This window comes from Symsagittifera roscoffensis, chromosome 3 (genome assembly GCF_963678635.1).
Source record: "Symsagittifera roscoffensis chromosome 3, txSymRosc1.1, whole genome shotgun sequence".
NCBI classification, from domain to species: domain Eukaryota; kingdom Metazoa; phylum Xenacoelomorpha; order Acoela; family Convolutidae; genus Symsagittifera; species Symsagittifera roscoffensis.
In genome coordinates, this window is record NC_087064.1 from 58539120 (window position 1) to 58555769 (window position 16650).

General features: G+C 34.9%; 1 protein-coding gene across 1 annotated transcript; it reads left to right on the top strand.

Annotated features, from left to right (window-relative positions):
* Positions 1 to 409: 409 nt before the first annotated feature.
* LOC134841430 (core histone macro-H2A.1-like) lies at positions 410 to 9825 on the top strand. Its single transcript, XM_063857415.1, has 6 exons — positions 410 to 609; positions 1211 to 1317; positions 1554 to 1823; positions 8033 to 8324; positions 8480 to 8591; positions 8808 to 9825. The coding sequence occupies exons 1-6, from the start codon at positions 426 to 428 to the stop codon at positions 8962 to 8964; spliced, it is 1122 nt and encodes a 373-aa protein (XP_063713485.1). The 5' UTR covers positions 410 to 425; the 3' UTR covers positions 8965 to 9825.
* Positions 9826 to 16650: the final 6825 nt, after the last annotated feature.

Below are 16650 nucleotides of genomic sequence, written 5' to 3' on the forward strand. Positions count from 1 at the left end.
AGAAAAAAGTTTGTTCTTGTCTGTTGTTTTGTTTTTCGTTTAATGCCGCGATCGGAACATTGTGCTAATTGCTCAGGAATTGGCTACTCATGTTAGCTTTGAGAGTCGTTGGTTGTCAAATGGGTTTTGGTGGACATCATTGCTCGTTCAGTCAACCTCGCCTGAATATTTCAAAATTGCGTTCAGTTATTTCACACGAGGGCCGCTTTGTCATAGAATTGAAATCTAAATGAGATTCCTTGGTTTTTGTTTAAGTAGTCGGTGACATATTTCATCGGCAAGCAACATTATTGAACCATGGTTGAACTGAAACCTTCAACCAGATGGCTGGTACCTAAAAAGACCCAGTTTCATTATTACAAATTAAGTCTCAGCGTCTCCAAAGTGGATATTGGTCGTTTTCAGATTTCGATTGATATCCAAGAATGTCTGGAAGAGCGCCTGGTGCAATAAAGAAGGTCAAGGCCAAGCCCATCTCCAGGTCCCAGAGGGCGGGTGTGCTATTCCCAGTGAGCAGATTCAGAAGATATCTTAAAGACCTGCTGAAGAAGTTCAGAATAGGAGTGGGAGCCAGTGTTTATCTAGCAGCTGTTATTGAATACCTAACAGGTAAAGGGTCATTGTTAGTGAATATGATTAAACATGAGTCTTGACGAACAATTTATCATCTTATCAATGCCTTAATCTCTGGTACGTTTTAATCTGACACGTTTTTTTTCCATGTTGTCCTTGTCCATAATGGCTAGCTTGATTATGGGTGTTGTATCCAACAAATCGGTAATTTCAATATTTTGATGACTGGATATCATCAGGAACAATTAATTCACGTGGCGGTTTTTTTCAGACTATTTCAGCTCGTTTTTTCTCAATTTTTAAGATATATATGGGCTTGTTTGTGATTATTTTCAGCTAGTTTTTTTCTCATCAAAGACAAGATCGTGGTTGCAACTACTCAGACTGAAGTGTGGAAAATAAAAACGATCTTTATTCACGATTTTTTGGCGAAAGTAGTTTTCGAACTTCCGCCTAAATAGGCCACCTATTCTAGCATTATCCAGCATAAGTTTATTGTTCCTGGATATCGTCGAAATTGATGGATAGAACTAAAATTGTGGGTGATTTCTTTCTTGTGAATGTTACTGTGTAAGCTTCACGTTGTTCTGTCTGGAGTAAGAAGTATTTAGTCTATTAAGATAGTTCCCCATTTTAGCCGAAGTGTTGGAGTTGGCTGGCAATGCTTCCAGAGACAATAAGCGCAAACGAGTGATTCCCAGGCACATCCTGCTTGCCATAGCCAATGACGAAGAGCTACACGAGGTAAGGCCACTCAGTCTTCGAAAGATCACCTAAAGAGACAAAATGCTATATGCTTTTTTGCTCGAATTACTCAATGAAAGAATCATTCGGCATGACGATCTGAATGTTCACTGTAGTTTTCTTCTGCTAATTTACCAATTTTCTGAATCTAAATCTTAACTATCGTAGATAGACAAAATAATTATTGGGGAGTTCGGCTGTCCATAAAAAGGAAACCTTCGTGTTTTTTCTTTCAGCTTTTGAAACATGTCACAATCCCCCAGGCAGGAGTCCTGCCACGAATCCACCCGGAGCTCCTGCAGAAGAAGAAAGGGTCCAGCTCCTCTTCCAAACCAGCAGCTGACACTAGTAGTGCCAAGATCAATGGAGTAGCATCAGCTTCTAAATCAGGGCCAAAAACGGCAGCCAGTAAGCAAAAGGCGGCCGAGAAGGTCTATGATATTGCAAATGTGGACAAGGCCGCACCCAAATCACCAGGACCCAAAACACCGACCGGAGCAGCTAAAGTAAGTCGGCCGGGATTTTTGGAACAGTGATTTTTTGCGATTACCAAAATGAAAGTTTTGATTACCTCTCCTCTTTTTTCTTATATATTCACATGCGAACGAGACACTCACATTTGGACCTGGTTTAAAGACTTTTTCTGGATAAGTAAAATAATAATTTTTTATCGTTTCGTTGTTCTGTCTCTGTTAAATGCAGAAGCAAGAGGAGGATACACTTAAGTTACTAGACAAAATCGACGCAGGTGACAGAAGTTGCATCCATTGTCTGTTAATATTTTGTGTTGCTATCCTTAGGTTATGCGAAGTAAAAAATCGCCTGTGTTCAGTTTAAGTCTTAAAACTTCAGTTTGAATTGTTCTCTTAAATACCCAATCAAACGCTTCCGCAATACTACGAGATCTTTTTTTTTTCAATTTAATTTGCACAATTTGGCGATCAAGCTTTGCTTTCAATTTCAGTATCACTATACTGCTCAAATTTGTTGGGCGAGAGCAGTTAAGTATTTGCTTTTAGAGGTATTTGCTATTAGATGATCTGTTACCTAGACAAGAAAGCAAGGGGAATACGTCTGTGGGGTAGGCGAATGACTCGTTAACTGGATGAGCGTGTTCAAATTTTGTAGACTGCTATTTTTTCATAATGACCGAACGGTTTTAGCTAGCTCTTCGAAACCGCCCCAATCCCGAATTTTTTGTTTCGATTTTTGAAGAAAGTGCATTTTCTCCAGAGAAATTTCTACAGACTTTAGCTAACCATTTTTTGCAGATTTTGTTACCGCTTGAAAGGTAAAGATGTCCTGAGCTCAAAATTGTTTAGATAATTCACCTAAATTCATTTTTCGAGAAGTAATGGGGGTTTGAAAATAGCCGAATAATGGGGGTTTGAAAATAGCCAATGTGGGATAATTAACGCGCGAAATCATTGTTCTAGCGGCGAAATAATCCGGCTTAGAAATTGTTGCAAATTAAGTTGAGGCAGGCTATTTTAATCTAAAAATTACGTTGTTATACACGAAATATATCATCTGTTGGTGAGATGTTTCAATAGGTGGCAGGATGAAGTTAAATAGTTGAATCGGAGGCTGAGCAAAAAGCAGAATGGTCCAAGAGCAAAATTGGTCCAAGAGCAGAAAAACAGAAAAAAATTATTATTTTTTTATTAATACGGGCTAATTGATAAAACAAGTATTATAATCGTCAATAATACCAAGAAAACGAATAAAATATGCATGAATTGAATGATTTCATCAAGTTTTTCTGAACAAAATTTTAAAAAAATTTCGATTAAATTATTCAAATTATGCATAAACTATTGCTTCTTTGGTAATAATGACAATTCTTATACTTAACTTACCCATAAGCTTATAAAAATTGATATTTTTCTGCTCTTGGACCTATTCTGCTCATTGACTGGCCACCGTTGAATCGATACTTGTACTTCGAACAGAATTTATAATTTATTTTAAAGCCAAATTTTTTGGCGAAAGAAGTGTGAAATTTGATTTTTTGAATAACGTTTCACCTGGCAGAGTAATGCATTTACAAAAACTATCTTAGTAGCATGTACAATTGAGTGAAAATGAAACGACTATATTATTTCAATTCAATTCAATTATTTGATACAGTGAAGAAATACATACGTAATCACTCACTGCATCAGGATAGCTAGAACAGGCTTTTTAACCTAACAAGTAGCTACCCTCCGGGTTAACTATCACAATTAAGTAACGACAACAGGTAAACAAATCAGAAAAAATTTTCGACCAGCTCTACATTGTCTAAAATGTAATTTCTTTTGAAAACCTTTAAAAATTTTGACAGCTGTTCTTGAGAGTACGTTTCGATCTTATCGGGTAGGAGTTTATTTGACAACAAAACATTGAAACATTTAACAATTTTGCATGAAAGGGAGTTTTGCATAGTTTTTGTCTTACAGCGATGAAACAGAATCATTCCGTTAGAAGTAGAACGTGTATTTCGTTCATAACTATAATTACTGACGTTTAGAAAATCAAGAGGTGAACGTTTTAAATATTGAAAATTGGTTTCTTTAAAAAGTTGAGTTAAATAAATTTCATGAACTGTATCAATGCCTAGATCATTAAACTTTGTTGTTATGTGTTCGTATTTGCGTTTGAAGAATATAGTACGGAGATTTCTTTTTTGGCAGATTTGAATTTTTTCTAAATTTGTTTTGCTAGTACTCCCATAGACAAGCAGACCATATGAAATTATAGGTACCACATATGCCAGGTAGAACTGTAACAGCATTTTTCGAGAAAAAGCTACCCTGCCCTTATACATGATTCCGTTAAATCGGCCTAATTTTCTGCACACAGTTTCAACATGATCTGTAAATTTGAGCTGACTATCAATGATAACACCCAAGTATTTGAAACAATTTGTAAATCCTATGTTTTCACCCGCAAGTGAAAAGTCATTATTCAAACATTGTTTACCCAATGGTAAGATTTTACATTTTGTAGAGCTTATCGACAATTTATTTCGCACACACCAGTCATATGTTTTCGGCAAATCTTTTTTAAAGTAATCATTTACCCTTACCGTTGGGAAAGAAGCAAGAATAGCACCGTCGTCCGCAAAAAAACTTAATTCTGATTTCGAAACAATTTTTTTTATGTCGTTAATGTAAAGTAAGAAAAAAAGGGGTCCAAAAACAGAGCCCTGCGGAACTCTCTACGATTTTACTTGTTGCCTAGAAGTACCGTTCGAATTAACAACAAATTGTTGTCTGTTTGTCAAATAACTTAATATCAGTTTGTTGAATTTTTCTCGAAAGCCGTACGTGCATAATTTTTCCAGAAGAAAGCAATGGTTAACTGTATCAAATGCCTTTCTTAGATCAATAAAAAGTGCCAAGCCCATATTTTTTGTTTCAATCGTTTTTCGCATGAATTCAGTAACTCGAAGGATAGCATGGATACAAGAATGTTTTTCGCGGAAACCAAACTGTTCCGCTATTATAATATTGTTTTTGTTAATGAAAACTAGCATTCTTTTATAAATTGATTTTTCAAAAGTTTTACTAAAAACTGTCAAAAGACTAATAGGTCGATAATTACTGGTATTTTCTCTGTCTCCTTCTTTCAGAAAAGCGACAATTTTGGCAATTTTACTAGCATCTGGAAAAAATGCACTATCAATACTATTATTGAAAATGTTTGCCAAGAAAACAGATATGACTGGTGAACATAATTTAATCATTTTAGTTGAAAGGTCATCATGACAACTTGAAGTTTTAGTTTTTAAGGCCCCTATTACTTTAAAAACTTCATCTTCATCCGTTTTAAAAATTACAAAATTTGATGTTTCTGTCTAATTTTTGAGAAGCAGAAACAGCAGGTGGCATAGAATTGCTCAGGTGTTTACCAATATTGACGAAGAAATCTTTAAGTAAGTTTGGTTCGATCTCCTTTTGGGCTGGTTTTTGTTTTCCACAAAAAAGATTAAAAGCTTGAATCATTTGTTTTGATGATGGACATTTTTCAATTTTCTTATCATGATAGTCTCTTTGAGCACGCCTAATTGCCATTTTTACCTTATTTCTAAAGATTCGGAAGCAATCAATATTCTCAATGAAGGTTTCTTAATCATTTTGGCATGAAGACGATCTCTCTTACACATTTTTATGATATCATTGGTGATCCAGTCTTTGTGTTTTTTCCTTAATGTTTGTTGGGGGCAAAAACGGTCGAAAACATCTAGACATAATTTTGTGAAATCGGTCAGTATGTCATCAATTGTTTCCAAATTGCAATTATTGAGATTTTTATGCAAAACAAACAAGAATCTCAAAATATTTTCATTTTTGTTCAAGATTTTCAAGTTTCGACCTATCTTAAAATTGTCACTATCGTCCGAAAAAGGTCCAATAGAGGCAACTAGCGCATAATGATCACTTAAAGAAGTATTTAAAGTAGTTACGCTCATATCCTATTTACTGATGATATGATCAATACAGGTAGAACTAGATGCGGTTTCTCTTGTTGCTTCACTATTCGATATGAAGAATCCAAAAAACCAAGATCAACTTATATTCCTCAATTAATCGAGAATTGCGCGACACGTCCAGAATATCTAATTTCATATCTCCCACAATGATTGAGTTCTGACATTGTTTTGAATTCAAATTCACGAGTAAATCCTCAAGTTGCGTTAAGAAATGCTTTGAATTGATTGATGGCGGTCGATACATCATACAAACGTTTAATTTCTGTTTACTACCTAGACTTAAAGTTAAGACAACATTCTCTAGTTCATTCGATAAATTTTTGTGCGAAAAGTCAATTGGATCTTTTATGAAAAATGCTAAACCCCCACCCCTACTTTTTTGCCGGTTAACAGAAATACCTTTTTTGGTAGCCGTCTAAGTTATAAAGTTCTAAGGGATCATTGTCACTTAACCAAGTTTCGCATAAGGCAACGACATATGATTGCCATTTTAGTGAAGCAACAAGAACTTTTAATTGGTCCTGATGGTTGCGCAGTGATTGAATATTTAAGAAAAGTATGTCCCCGTCGTTACTCATTAGAAATCCCTTTAAAAATCAAAAAGAAAGCTTTAACACGGAAAAAAAAGACGTTTTTCTGATATTCAGAAACCTTTTAATTTTCAGGTTGATCTTTTTCTTCGTTGCTGCCCATATTATCATCGCTAACAACATCACCACTGGTAGTCATTTTCTTAGGAGGTGGAGAATGGCTTTCAATGAGTTTTTCCACCAAACAGTATAGTTTATCAAGTTTCTGCGCATGTGTATCATTTTGCGATTCATGACTAACCGGTGATCTAAAAGCCGCGTTCCTTTTCATTTTCCCCGGAGTTCCCAAAAAAGAATAAGATTTTCGATATTGAACATTGTCAGAATGAGCAGCATTTTGAATAACATCAGTATATTTTTTATTGTCTGTAGTTACTGAGATATCATTTCCCATATAAATATCAACATCCTTCTTGTTATCAATTGGTTGCCATCTGCCATATGAATGCACTTTTTAATCTGGACTTGATTCTTGTAAGTAGATGTTAGTAGATTTTTGTCCCGTCTGCAGTACTTCATAATTTCCCTATCTTTTTCTGCCTATCGTTCGTTGACATGAATTTTATTTCCCGTTAAATCATCCCGAAAATCGAATCTCTTATTCCAAACAGCATCTCGCTGGTGATTATACAAAAATTTGGCAATAATCGGACGATTTCGACCCTTCCCTGGTAAATAATGACACGCGACGATGTCCTGGGGCTGAATTGAAATATTTACTGACCTTAGTATCTTCACAATTGAATGGACAGGGTGCTCACCACCATCCGACACTCCATGAAATGTTAAACACATAAATGAGGAAAACCTTTCCACTTTCGTAACTCTTTTTTCCAACTCACGATTGTCGTAAAGAAGCCTGTCATTCTCACCCCGTAATTCTGTAATTTCATTCTGTTGGGAATCGATCTGTTTTATTAACTGCTCAAGAAGTAATCTAACAGAGTCTCCATTATTCAAATCCGTCAAAGAAATTTTTTGCAGTAAGGCCATATTGAATCGTTGAAAGCGAACGTATTTTAAACGGAGATTTTATGCAGCGAACGTAAAAGAACAACGCGACTGTTTCTTAGCTCATTTCTCTCTGTCGTGATATAGTATTATGCATTATAGTTTTCAAAAACCACTTTTCCATAGGCGTTACATGGTAGTCGGAACATTTGCGGCTTTGGCCTGATACGAGCAATCTTGTTATTTTGTAGCTAAAGGGCAAAGGGCCTATTTCATCCCCCCGTTGATTGTTTTTTGTCCTTTTTTCGGTCCAAAGCTTGACCATACTTGACCGCTAAATTGACTAGCTGGTAGTGTCGGCTACCCTAAGTGGTTCATATTTGAAAAAAAATTACATTGCTTAAGATTCATGCTCTTTTTTTGTTGCACATGGTCCTTGTTCCTACGTAAAAAGAAGCAATATGTTGAATGAAACAAAATATGTCTTTCGTGCCGATTTAAACGAAAAAAAAATTTTCTTTTCAATTTAAATTCTGAAACGCGTCCAATTTTGGTCGTTCTGACAAAAGAGGCGTCGGAAAAATGACTCCTTGTATTTTCGAGCTTGTGTGAAGTTTTTTTTTGCTTGTCTGCAGTGCATTTTTTATCTCTGTATTTTTCATTTATGTCGCGGATTGGTTTAGCCGTTGATTTTTAGGCTGACAAACTATCCGTAGTGTTTACGAAGAAATGCTTCAACGGTCAAGACGTCGAGATCTGTCTGGGCAACATAGCCAAGATCACCTCGGACGCCATAGTGAACCCGACGAATGCCAAACTGAAGTTGGTTGGTGACATAGGCACCACTCTGCAGAAGGCCACTGGGAAGTTGTTGGAGGATGACCTGAATGATCTCTACGACCAGACTGGAGAGTTGCAGATGATGTCGGCCATCATCACCCCATCCCACGGACTGCCTTGCAAAAACATTATCCATTGCAATCCTCCGGGTGAGATTTTGTGAAGAATATTATGCGTTCTATTGAAGGAATATACGCTTGTTTATAAAATAGCCATGATGCAAATTGAATGATTGTCGAAGATGCTTTAATGTTCAAATGGCGACAATATGACAGTTTGACGGACATTTTCCGTTCTTTTTCAGAGGGTACGGAGAAGAACGCAGAGACGTCTTTGGTGAATGCAATCAAAAACTGCCTCAAACTAGCCGACAACAACAACTGCTCCTCCATCGCACTACCCCCTATCATTGACAGGTACTGCTTTTACTCGCAATTTCACTCATCGGGAATTGACTCGTAATCTCATTAAAAGACTAGTGTTGTTTGCTTGACCACGAGTAATATGACTTTCATACGCAATAAACTTGAACCTACAATCTAACGTTTAGTGGCTAGCGCCACATTGTTAACCCTCATTTTAACGTATGGCCACTTAATGCGATTAAGTTTACTAATTACGTTTTGTTTCAGCTCCGTAGCACCCAAAATCAAGCTTCCCGAAGTGACTCTCAGGGCAATCAACCAGTACTTCACAGCACAGAATGGATCCAAGATCAAGAAACTCGAGATGGTTTTCAGAAATCTCACTGTGGCTAAACAATTCGCAGCTGTACTCCAGCAGATGTAGATTCACAACTTCGACAGGGATGACTGTAATTTCCCATATTACACTTGCTCCAAGTAATCGGAACTCAAGGCCCCAAATAGAACCAATAAAAAAGAAGTTATCGACAGTCGCTTCAAGAAAAAAGGCCTGGAAAAACTTGTTTCTGCAGACTGTGAAATATCCCTAGTCCTCTTCATTGGAAAAGTGAGTTCAAAGAACTTAATTTTTTTACTGATATTTGGTTTTAAAGTTTGTTTCTGTTTGTCACTGTGTTCAATCGATTGTAGAGTAGATCTCATTTAATTACTCAAATATTGTTCGAAGTATGAAAAATATACTATTTTTGATTCAAAGACGAAATGAAATCAACGATATAATCGCCAGTTTTCTAGCTCAGCGCTTTACTAGCTATATTTTGCTTTCATTGGCCTAATATCTCGTTTCACGTATTCTTTGATATCGTCTACCCAATTAATTTTTTCAGTCCATCTCTTGTTTGGTTAGTGCAGTTTGTTGTTATTTTCTCTATCCACATATTTTGCAATTTCAGTAAATTCCTAGAGTTGCTTTCTTCTTGAAATTGACTGAGTTTTAGTTTGAAAGTATCTTTTTTACTTCTTATTCAGTATTATATGATTTATATTGTTTTTTGATTTGATTTCTGTTTTGATACTTATCGATAGTATTTCTCTTCATTTTGTCAAAAACTTCAGTAGATATATCAAATGTCTTTGTGATTTTCTAATGTATTAAATGCGTTAAATTCCTTGTTTCCTAACTGCTTAATTGAAGGCAACTTTCTTCTTGAAAATGATTACCAGCAATTGTTTAAGAAGAAGCGAATATTCATTTTGAAATGCATGTCGAAGAATTTAACCATATACTATTTTTTTTCCAAATTGAAAACAGTCTTTTTAAAGGTCATTGCTCAAATGTAATTTGATCAATGACCTTTAGGTTGCCGCTGTTTGAGAAAAATTGTCTGAAGGCAAGAAATGGGCACGTTTTGGGCCCTTGTTTACAAAATCTTCTCATTAAAAATCAGGACGATTCAAAACCGCCCGAAAATTGCCATGGCTGTTCAGGATGGAACGGTTTTGTACATGCACCGATGATAGTTTTTGTCACTGCGGTTTTTTATTGATACCAACTCTGATAACGAAATTTTTATTTATGTTCTCGATAAGTGGCTTTACAAACACACATGTATGTCTAGTGTCATACGATGATCATTCTCTTTTGCCTACCTAGCTTTCGCATCTTGTGTGGAAAGTCAACTTGTTAATTATAAAGCTTAATCTAGCTTTAATTTATTAGAGAGCGTCCTTCGCTGCCTGATATCTAAGAATATGTTCGTTGAAGTCACAGAGTCATGTGCAAAAACTTAAAATGAGCGTATGCTGCTCCGCTGCGGATCCATTAGTATCAGTTTTTGTCTCATGTTGACTTCAATTTTAAAGTTCTTGCCCATCGTAGAGCTCTTTTTGGCACTCTTCCGCTTGTGTTAGCGAAGTGCAATTTTTACTCTTGAGTATTCGATTAGCTAGCGTTATCAATTTGACTTTTCTGCGATAAATATCTCGTCCTGCAGTGTCACTGAATCATATGATGGCTTGTATATAGTTAATTCGAATTCAAGGTACTAGTTCTGAAGGTCCTGAGTTTTTGTTCAGATTATTGAAATTGGGAGAAACTTTGTCTTCGGGAGCTTAAATTTTTTTTCACGCAAAATCAGATAAAACACAAATAATCATTGAAATCGATCGAATATCATATCACAGTAAAGATATTTAAATGGCGAATCGAACATCGTTTAAAAGGTTTTCTCAGAGTCAAGAAAACCCGGATTGATGTTTTTGTTCTAATTTTGAACGCGTAAAGCGAGCGAGCAGGTCTTTTAAAGGCAAAAGTTTATTTTTCGGGAAAATCTTAACTTACTTAAGGAAAACTAGTTTTGGAAGCTTCATTTAGTGCTTCCTTGGCAAAAAAAATTCTTGGTAAAAAAATTAATCTTCGAAAAAAAGGAAAAAAGTTCCGAAATAAATGTTTCCTCAAGGTTTTGTTAATTCGTTTTTCTGTGTTCGATTAGGTCTCTTTCATTAACTGTCTATGTAAATGCTTGCGTTTAGTTTTCATCAAAATACGCACGAAAAAATCTACTTTTATTTGATAAATAACAGCTTTTTAAGTTTTTTTTTAAATAGGCGGAACATTCTGTGCTACTTGAACAGAAACCGGCTATCCTTGTTTCAATTTTTACTGCATAGTTTATGTCTGCCTCAGCATGAGACTTTCTAGAAATTTGAAAAAAAAGAATGAAGTTCAAAGAAGTGATGAGGCACAAACCTAAGTACAACTACCGTCCCTTATCCGGTAGTAATTGATTTTTCGACTATTTTTTGTCGACTCAATTTCTGATTTTTTTTTTCAAATGCAGGAATATTATCTGATTTGGATTTGCATCAGCTTTGTTTACAAAACATTCGTTTTATTTCAGATTTAAAACATTTTTTTTATGATAGAGAATTGTTCTGCAATTTGTAAATTCATCAACTCTGATTTAGAATTTAATTAAAATTGTTCGTTTTTGTGTTTCTATTTTTTGTTTTTTGATTGAATGGTTTCCGCTTATAAATTCAAATTCCAGGAGTATTTTGCTCATTTGGTGCAGTGGTTTCATCTAAGCGTCAGGCTAAAACGCTTGGGAGTTTGATTCCAGTCGTGACCTTATTTTCGCAAACTAAAAAATTTCGGCTATTCCAGACTTTCGTGTCTGCTTATTTTTGTCGGCTTAGTGTTTGCATAAATTAATCTTTTTTGATAGCAATTTTTTTTCTAGCATTTTTATTGCTTCTTGAAAAGTTTCTAACGGTGCTGGTAATTTCATAGAATATTTTTGGTTTTCTGAGCATTTTTTTAAAACGTTTTTTGAAGTATTTTTTAAAAAATTTTGATTATTGTTCGTGTTTACTTTTAATCAGAATCATGCTTAGCTTAACTTCTGTGAATAAAAATTTCAGCAGAATAATTACGTTTGCCAATAGTAAGCGTTATCAAATCAGAATATATATATTTTTATGAGGTTACGAAATCATTTGAATTATTTGACATCTCGGTTCATATTGAATCAGAATTTAGGGATTTATCCGCACATGTACCGTAAGAATTGGCACGTGTATATGAAAGGTAAGTCAAAGGTGAGAAGTTCGAATCCGACCAGAATTTGTTTTTTATAAACGGAAGATTTTGGTCTTGTGTCTTTCTGCTTACTTTTTGTCGGCTTAATGCCACAGCAAGGAATTTGCCTATAATTATGTTTTCTCGTAATTGGTAAGTAACTGCATTCCGAAAACGTAAGTCCCATTTTTGATATTGTTTCTTTTTGTGATCATAGATTTTTTGGAAGCTTTTTTCATTAGCGAGAGCAAGTGACTTGTAATCGGTAACTAGTTTTTCCCCGTATTCCCGTGAACAACTTTACAAACAAATCTGCCGATATGCTCAATTTTGACATGCCCAACGGCTGAAATGCTCAATTTCTCAAAAACTCAAATGAAACTACTTCTTAGTTTTAGTTCATTTTGGACAGCTGTAATTTTTTTTTTTCAAATTTAATTTCTGAAAAGAATTTTTTTTTTGCAGATTTGGAGTTGTTAATTTTGATTCAAACAGTTTGTACAATAAAATCACTTATTCTTGTAATCAGGAACTAGACTTATCCCGTGATCAACTTTTCTTACTAATTTTCGACTTGTTTTTTTTTTAATGTTAACAATTTCGAAGTTTCTTCGCACATTACCTAGAGGTAACCTCGAATCCGGCAGGACCTTGTGTTGTTCAGTATGTATGCAATTGAATTTTTTCCGCTAAAAAATGATTAGGCGGTCATTTATCTGTGAAATTTTGTCGGCTTAGCTGCTTCATCACGGAGTTTTCTTGTGCCGTAAGCAAGTATCATGCTAGTTGCAATGTTGCTTCGTGTAGTTTCATTGGGACTTCAAACTTTTCAAAGTTTTTTTTATAAAATCATTTTTTTTTGGCTCAACGTGTATGCTCAAATGTTGTCGGCTTTGTTTCCGCTTCGTAAGTTTTGTGGTGTTGCTAGTCTAAAATTGAATTGTCTTGCCTGGCTTGTTTGTCTAGAAATCCTGTTCAATAAAAACAGGTATAATGAAAATGTATAGAATTGAGTTTGTTTATTTTTGAAGAAAATTTAGAAAAAATTTCTCACTACTTTCGATATAAAAAGAAGTGTCAATGAATAGACAGCTGTCTCCTTTGTGCGTCTGCATGCTCCCCTAGTCTCTTTTTGCTTTACCTTTCTCTCTACAGCCTTCGAAAAAGTCTGGAGAGAATACATGTTCAATATTTTTGATGATTTTTCATTTTCTCAAAAACTACCCATGTTGTACCCACTTTGCGCATGTGACATTTCACAAGATTTTTTGACCCAACAAGTTATGGTCCTCCGAAAGTTCAAAGTTCTGATTTTTGGACCGCTTTTTTATGCTTGCTATTAGTAAGCGTTATCAAATTGGAATATAGACTTTTTTGCGGGACTAAATCAATTGGCAACTTGGTTCATAATGATTTCAAGTTTTCAAGCGTCTCTGGCACACCTAGTTTGGAGTTAACAAACATGCCTGGGACGCCAAAAGTCCTGGGTTCGAATCCGACAGGACCTGTTTTTTTTCAAATGGGAAAAAGTTCGTTTAAGAAAAAATGCCGGCTTTACAACGTCTGCTTATGTTTTATCGGCTTTGTTGCCATATTTTAGAATTGTTTTTTTTTCTTAAAATTTTTTTTTTTGATTTTTATAGTTGCTTTGAGTGTTCTGATGCATTCACCTCTGCTGTTTGTAATTTTACTAAACTTGATTTTGTATGTTATCTTTGTTTTTGTTTTTTGTTTGTTGTGTTTTTTATCGGCTTTGTATTTTTACTTTCATTTTTTTTCAACGGAAACATATTTCTTATGCTGACCTCTGAATCGCACAATATGCTGAAATTTATTTATTCTTCAAGTTTTTTATGATAACAATTTTTTCCAGCTTTTTTTTTCCTTTTTTTCATTTTGTTTCGACTTTTTCATGTTTGTGTTGTATCGCATGTTGTGCGAGCTCCGCTTTGCCTCTGTGTTGAAATTTGCGCTGTAGTTTGTAACTTCACCAACTCTGATTTTTTGATTCTTAACTATTTCGTAAATTTCTCAATTTTATTCGGTTAAACGGGTTTGGATTATGTTATGTCAACTTAGTCAATTTATATTCCGCAGGTTTGAAAGTTCAGATTAGCATTAAGTTTTTTTTAGCATTAAGAATTTGAAAAACTCCCCTGTATAAGTGGCTACGCACAATTTTTCATCCAATTTTATGGCCCTCGCAATAGTCATATGTTTGAACCTTTGCACGGTTTTGAATCTCTTTGACTTTGGTCGAAAATAATCTCTCAAATTGAGGTTGTGGCTTCAATGGAGATAATGGGTTGTGAGAAGCTACCGTACCGCAAATGTTTCTCACCAAGGTTTTCACACAAAAAATTATCGACCTCTGAGAAGTTAAAATTTTTCCTATATTTGAGATTTTGGATTCAATGCAAAGAACGAGTAGTGGTAAGCTCCTTTGCATGCGCAAAAACGCCCAAGATGTTTTGACCCGAAAAGTTAGGGCATTCCGAAACTTCAAAAGTTTTATTTTTTAACCGCTTTTTTTTTCGCTTGCGATTAGTGCGCGTTATCAAATTGGAATATAGACTTTTTTAAGCGTTAACAGCTTGTTTAACAGAATCATTGAATCAATTGGTGTCTTGGTTCATAATGATTTCAAATTTTCAAGCGTCTCCTGCTTACTTAGTTTGGAGGTAACAAATGCACCGGGACGCCAAAGGTCCTATGTTTGAATCCGACAGGACCTTTTTTTTCAAACGGGAATAGTCCGTTTCAACAAAAATGTCGGCTTTATGTTGTCTTCTTATATTTTGTCGGCTTTATATTGTCTGGTTATGTTTTGTCGGCTTCATTGCCATAGCTTAGAATTGTTTTAAAACTTTTTTTTTGACTTTTTAGTTGCATTTAGTGTTCTGATGCATTCACCTCTGCTGTTTAAATTTTCACTAAATTTGACTTCGTTGTTTTTTTTTATTTTGTTATTTTATCGGGTTATTAAGTTAACTGTGAACCATTTCAACAGATTTTTTTAATGCTCATCTCATTATGTATTCTAAAATGTATTTATAGTTTTTCATGATAACAATTTTTTCCGGCTTTTTTCCTTTTTCTTCAAGTTGATTTGTTTCAGCCTATATTAAGTCGGCTCATTGGCCTCATATTGAGTCTTTCTGCGAGCGAAATTAGTTTTTTTTGTAAGATTGTCTGTGTTTTGAGGTTGAGGAGGACTTAATAACTTCGTATTAGTCTTAATTTTTTTCCTTTTTGTGCTTAATCGGTTTCGGCCTATGTGATAGCATCTTAGTGGGCTCGTTTTTTGTGTGCGTTTTGAGAGTGAGGTAGATTTATTAACATTTCAGAAGTCTGAAGTTGTTGGTTTTTTTTGGCCTGAAGGGTTTCTGACAAAGTATTTTCGGTTTTTTTTACCGCTTGGTACCTTGTCTTCGAGGTTTTATTTCACATTCTTTTGTCTTGAGATGATTTCGTTTCAAACTAGCCTTATTCAATATTATAGACCTAGTTTTTTCTACCTTGGACTTTTTTTCGATTTTATTCTTTGAATCGCAAAATTTTCTGTATAAAAGATTACGCCTGAATTTTCAACATAAAAAGCGATGATTATTGAAAATGTCAAGTTTTTACTTTGTTGAGCGTCTTTTGGACTATTCTCAAAAACTATCCTACCAAAACTGATTTTTCTAGATTTTTTTTTTGATATTCTAGAAAAAACTACTGTGCCGATTCTCAGGTTGAGTGTTTTAAGATGTTTTGACCCAAATAGTTATGGCTTTCCGAAGTTGCGATTAGTACGCGTTATCAAATCAGAATATAGCATTTTTAACGGTTAACAACTTGTTGTACAGAATCCTTGAATCAATTGGTATCTTAGTTCATAATGAATTCAAATTGTCAAGCGTCTCTGGCACACCTAGTTTGGAGGTAACAAACAGGCCTGAGACGCCAAATGTCCTGGGTTCGATTCCGACAGGACCTGTTTTTTTTTTCAAGCGGGAAAAAGTTCGTTTCAAAAAATGTCGGCTTTATAATGTCTTCATTTGTTTTATCGGCTTCGTTGCCATAATTTAGAATTGTTTCTTCCTAAAGTTTTTTTGATTTCATAGTTGCTTTTAGTGTTCTGATGCATTCACCTCTGCTGTTTGTAATTTTACTAAACTTGTCTTCGTAAATTTTTTTCTATTTTTTATCGATCGTTTCAACGAAAACATATATTTAATGCTCACTTCTGGATCACACAAGATGCTAAGAATCTCAATATAATTATAGTTCAAATTTTTCATGATAATTTTTTTCCTGCTTTCTTGTTTTTTTTCCGCTTGATAGGTTTCGCCCTATGTCATAATCGTCTTAGTGGCTTCAAATTGTTTCATTTGTCGAGCAAATAATAGTTTTTGTGTGTTTTGAGGGTGAGGTGGAAGGACTTATTTGAGGGGTAGAACTTTTGAGGGGAAGGACTTATTAATTTTTCAGAAGTCTGAAATCTGGTTGATTTTTTTTTGGCCCGAAGGGTTTCTGACAAGGTGT

Bases quoted from the DNA above. Each gene is read 5' to 3' on its own strand.
- LOC134841430 (XM_063857415.1), top strand. From the start codon at position 426: ATGTCTGGAAGAGCGCCTGGTGCAATAAAGAAGGTCAAGGCCAAGCCC. The intron at 1,318-1,553 runs GTAAGGCCACTC...TTTTTCTTTCAG, and splicing joins ATGACGAAGAGCTACACGAG to CTTTTGAAACATGTCACAAT. The intron at 8,592-8,807 runs GTACTGCTTTTA...GTTTTGTTTCAG, and splicing joins CTACCCCCTATCATTGACAG to CTCCGTAGCACCCAAAATCA.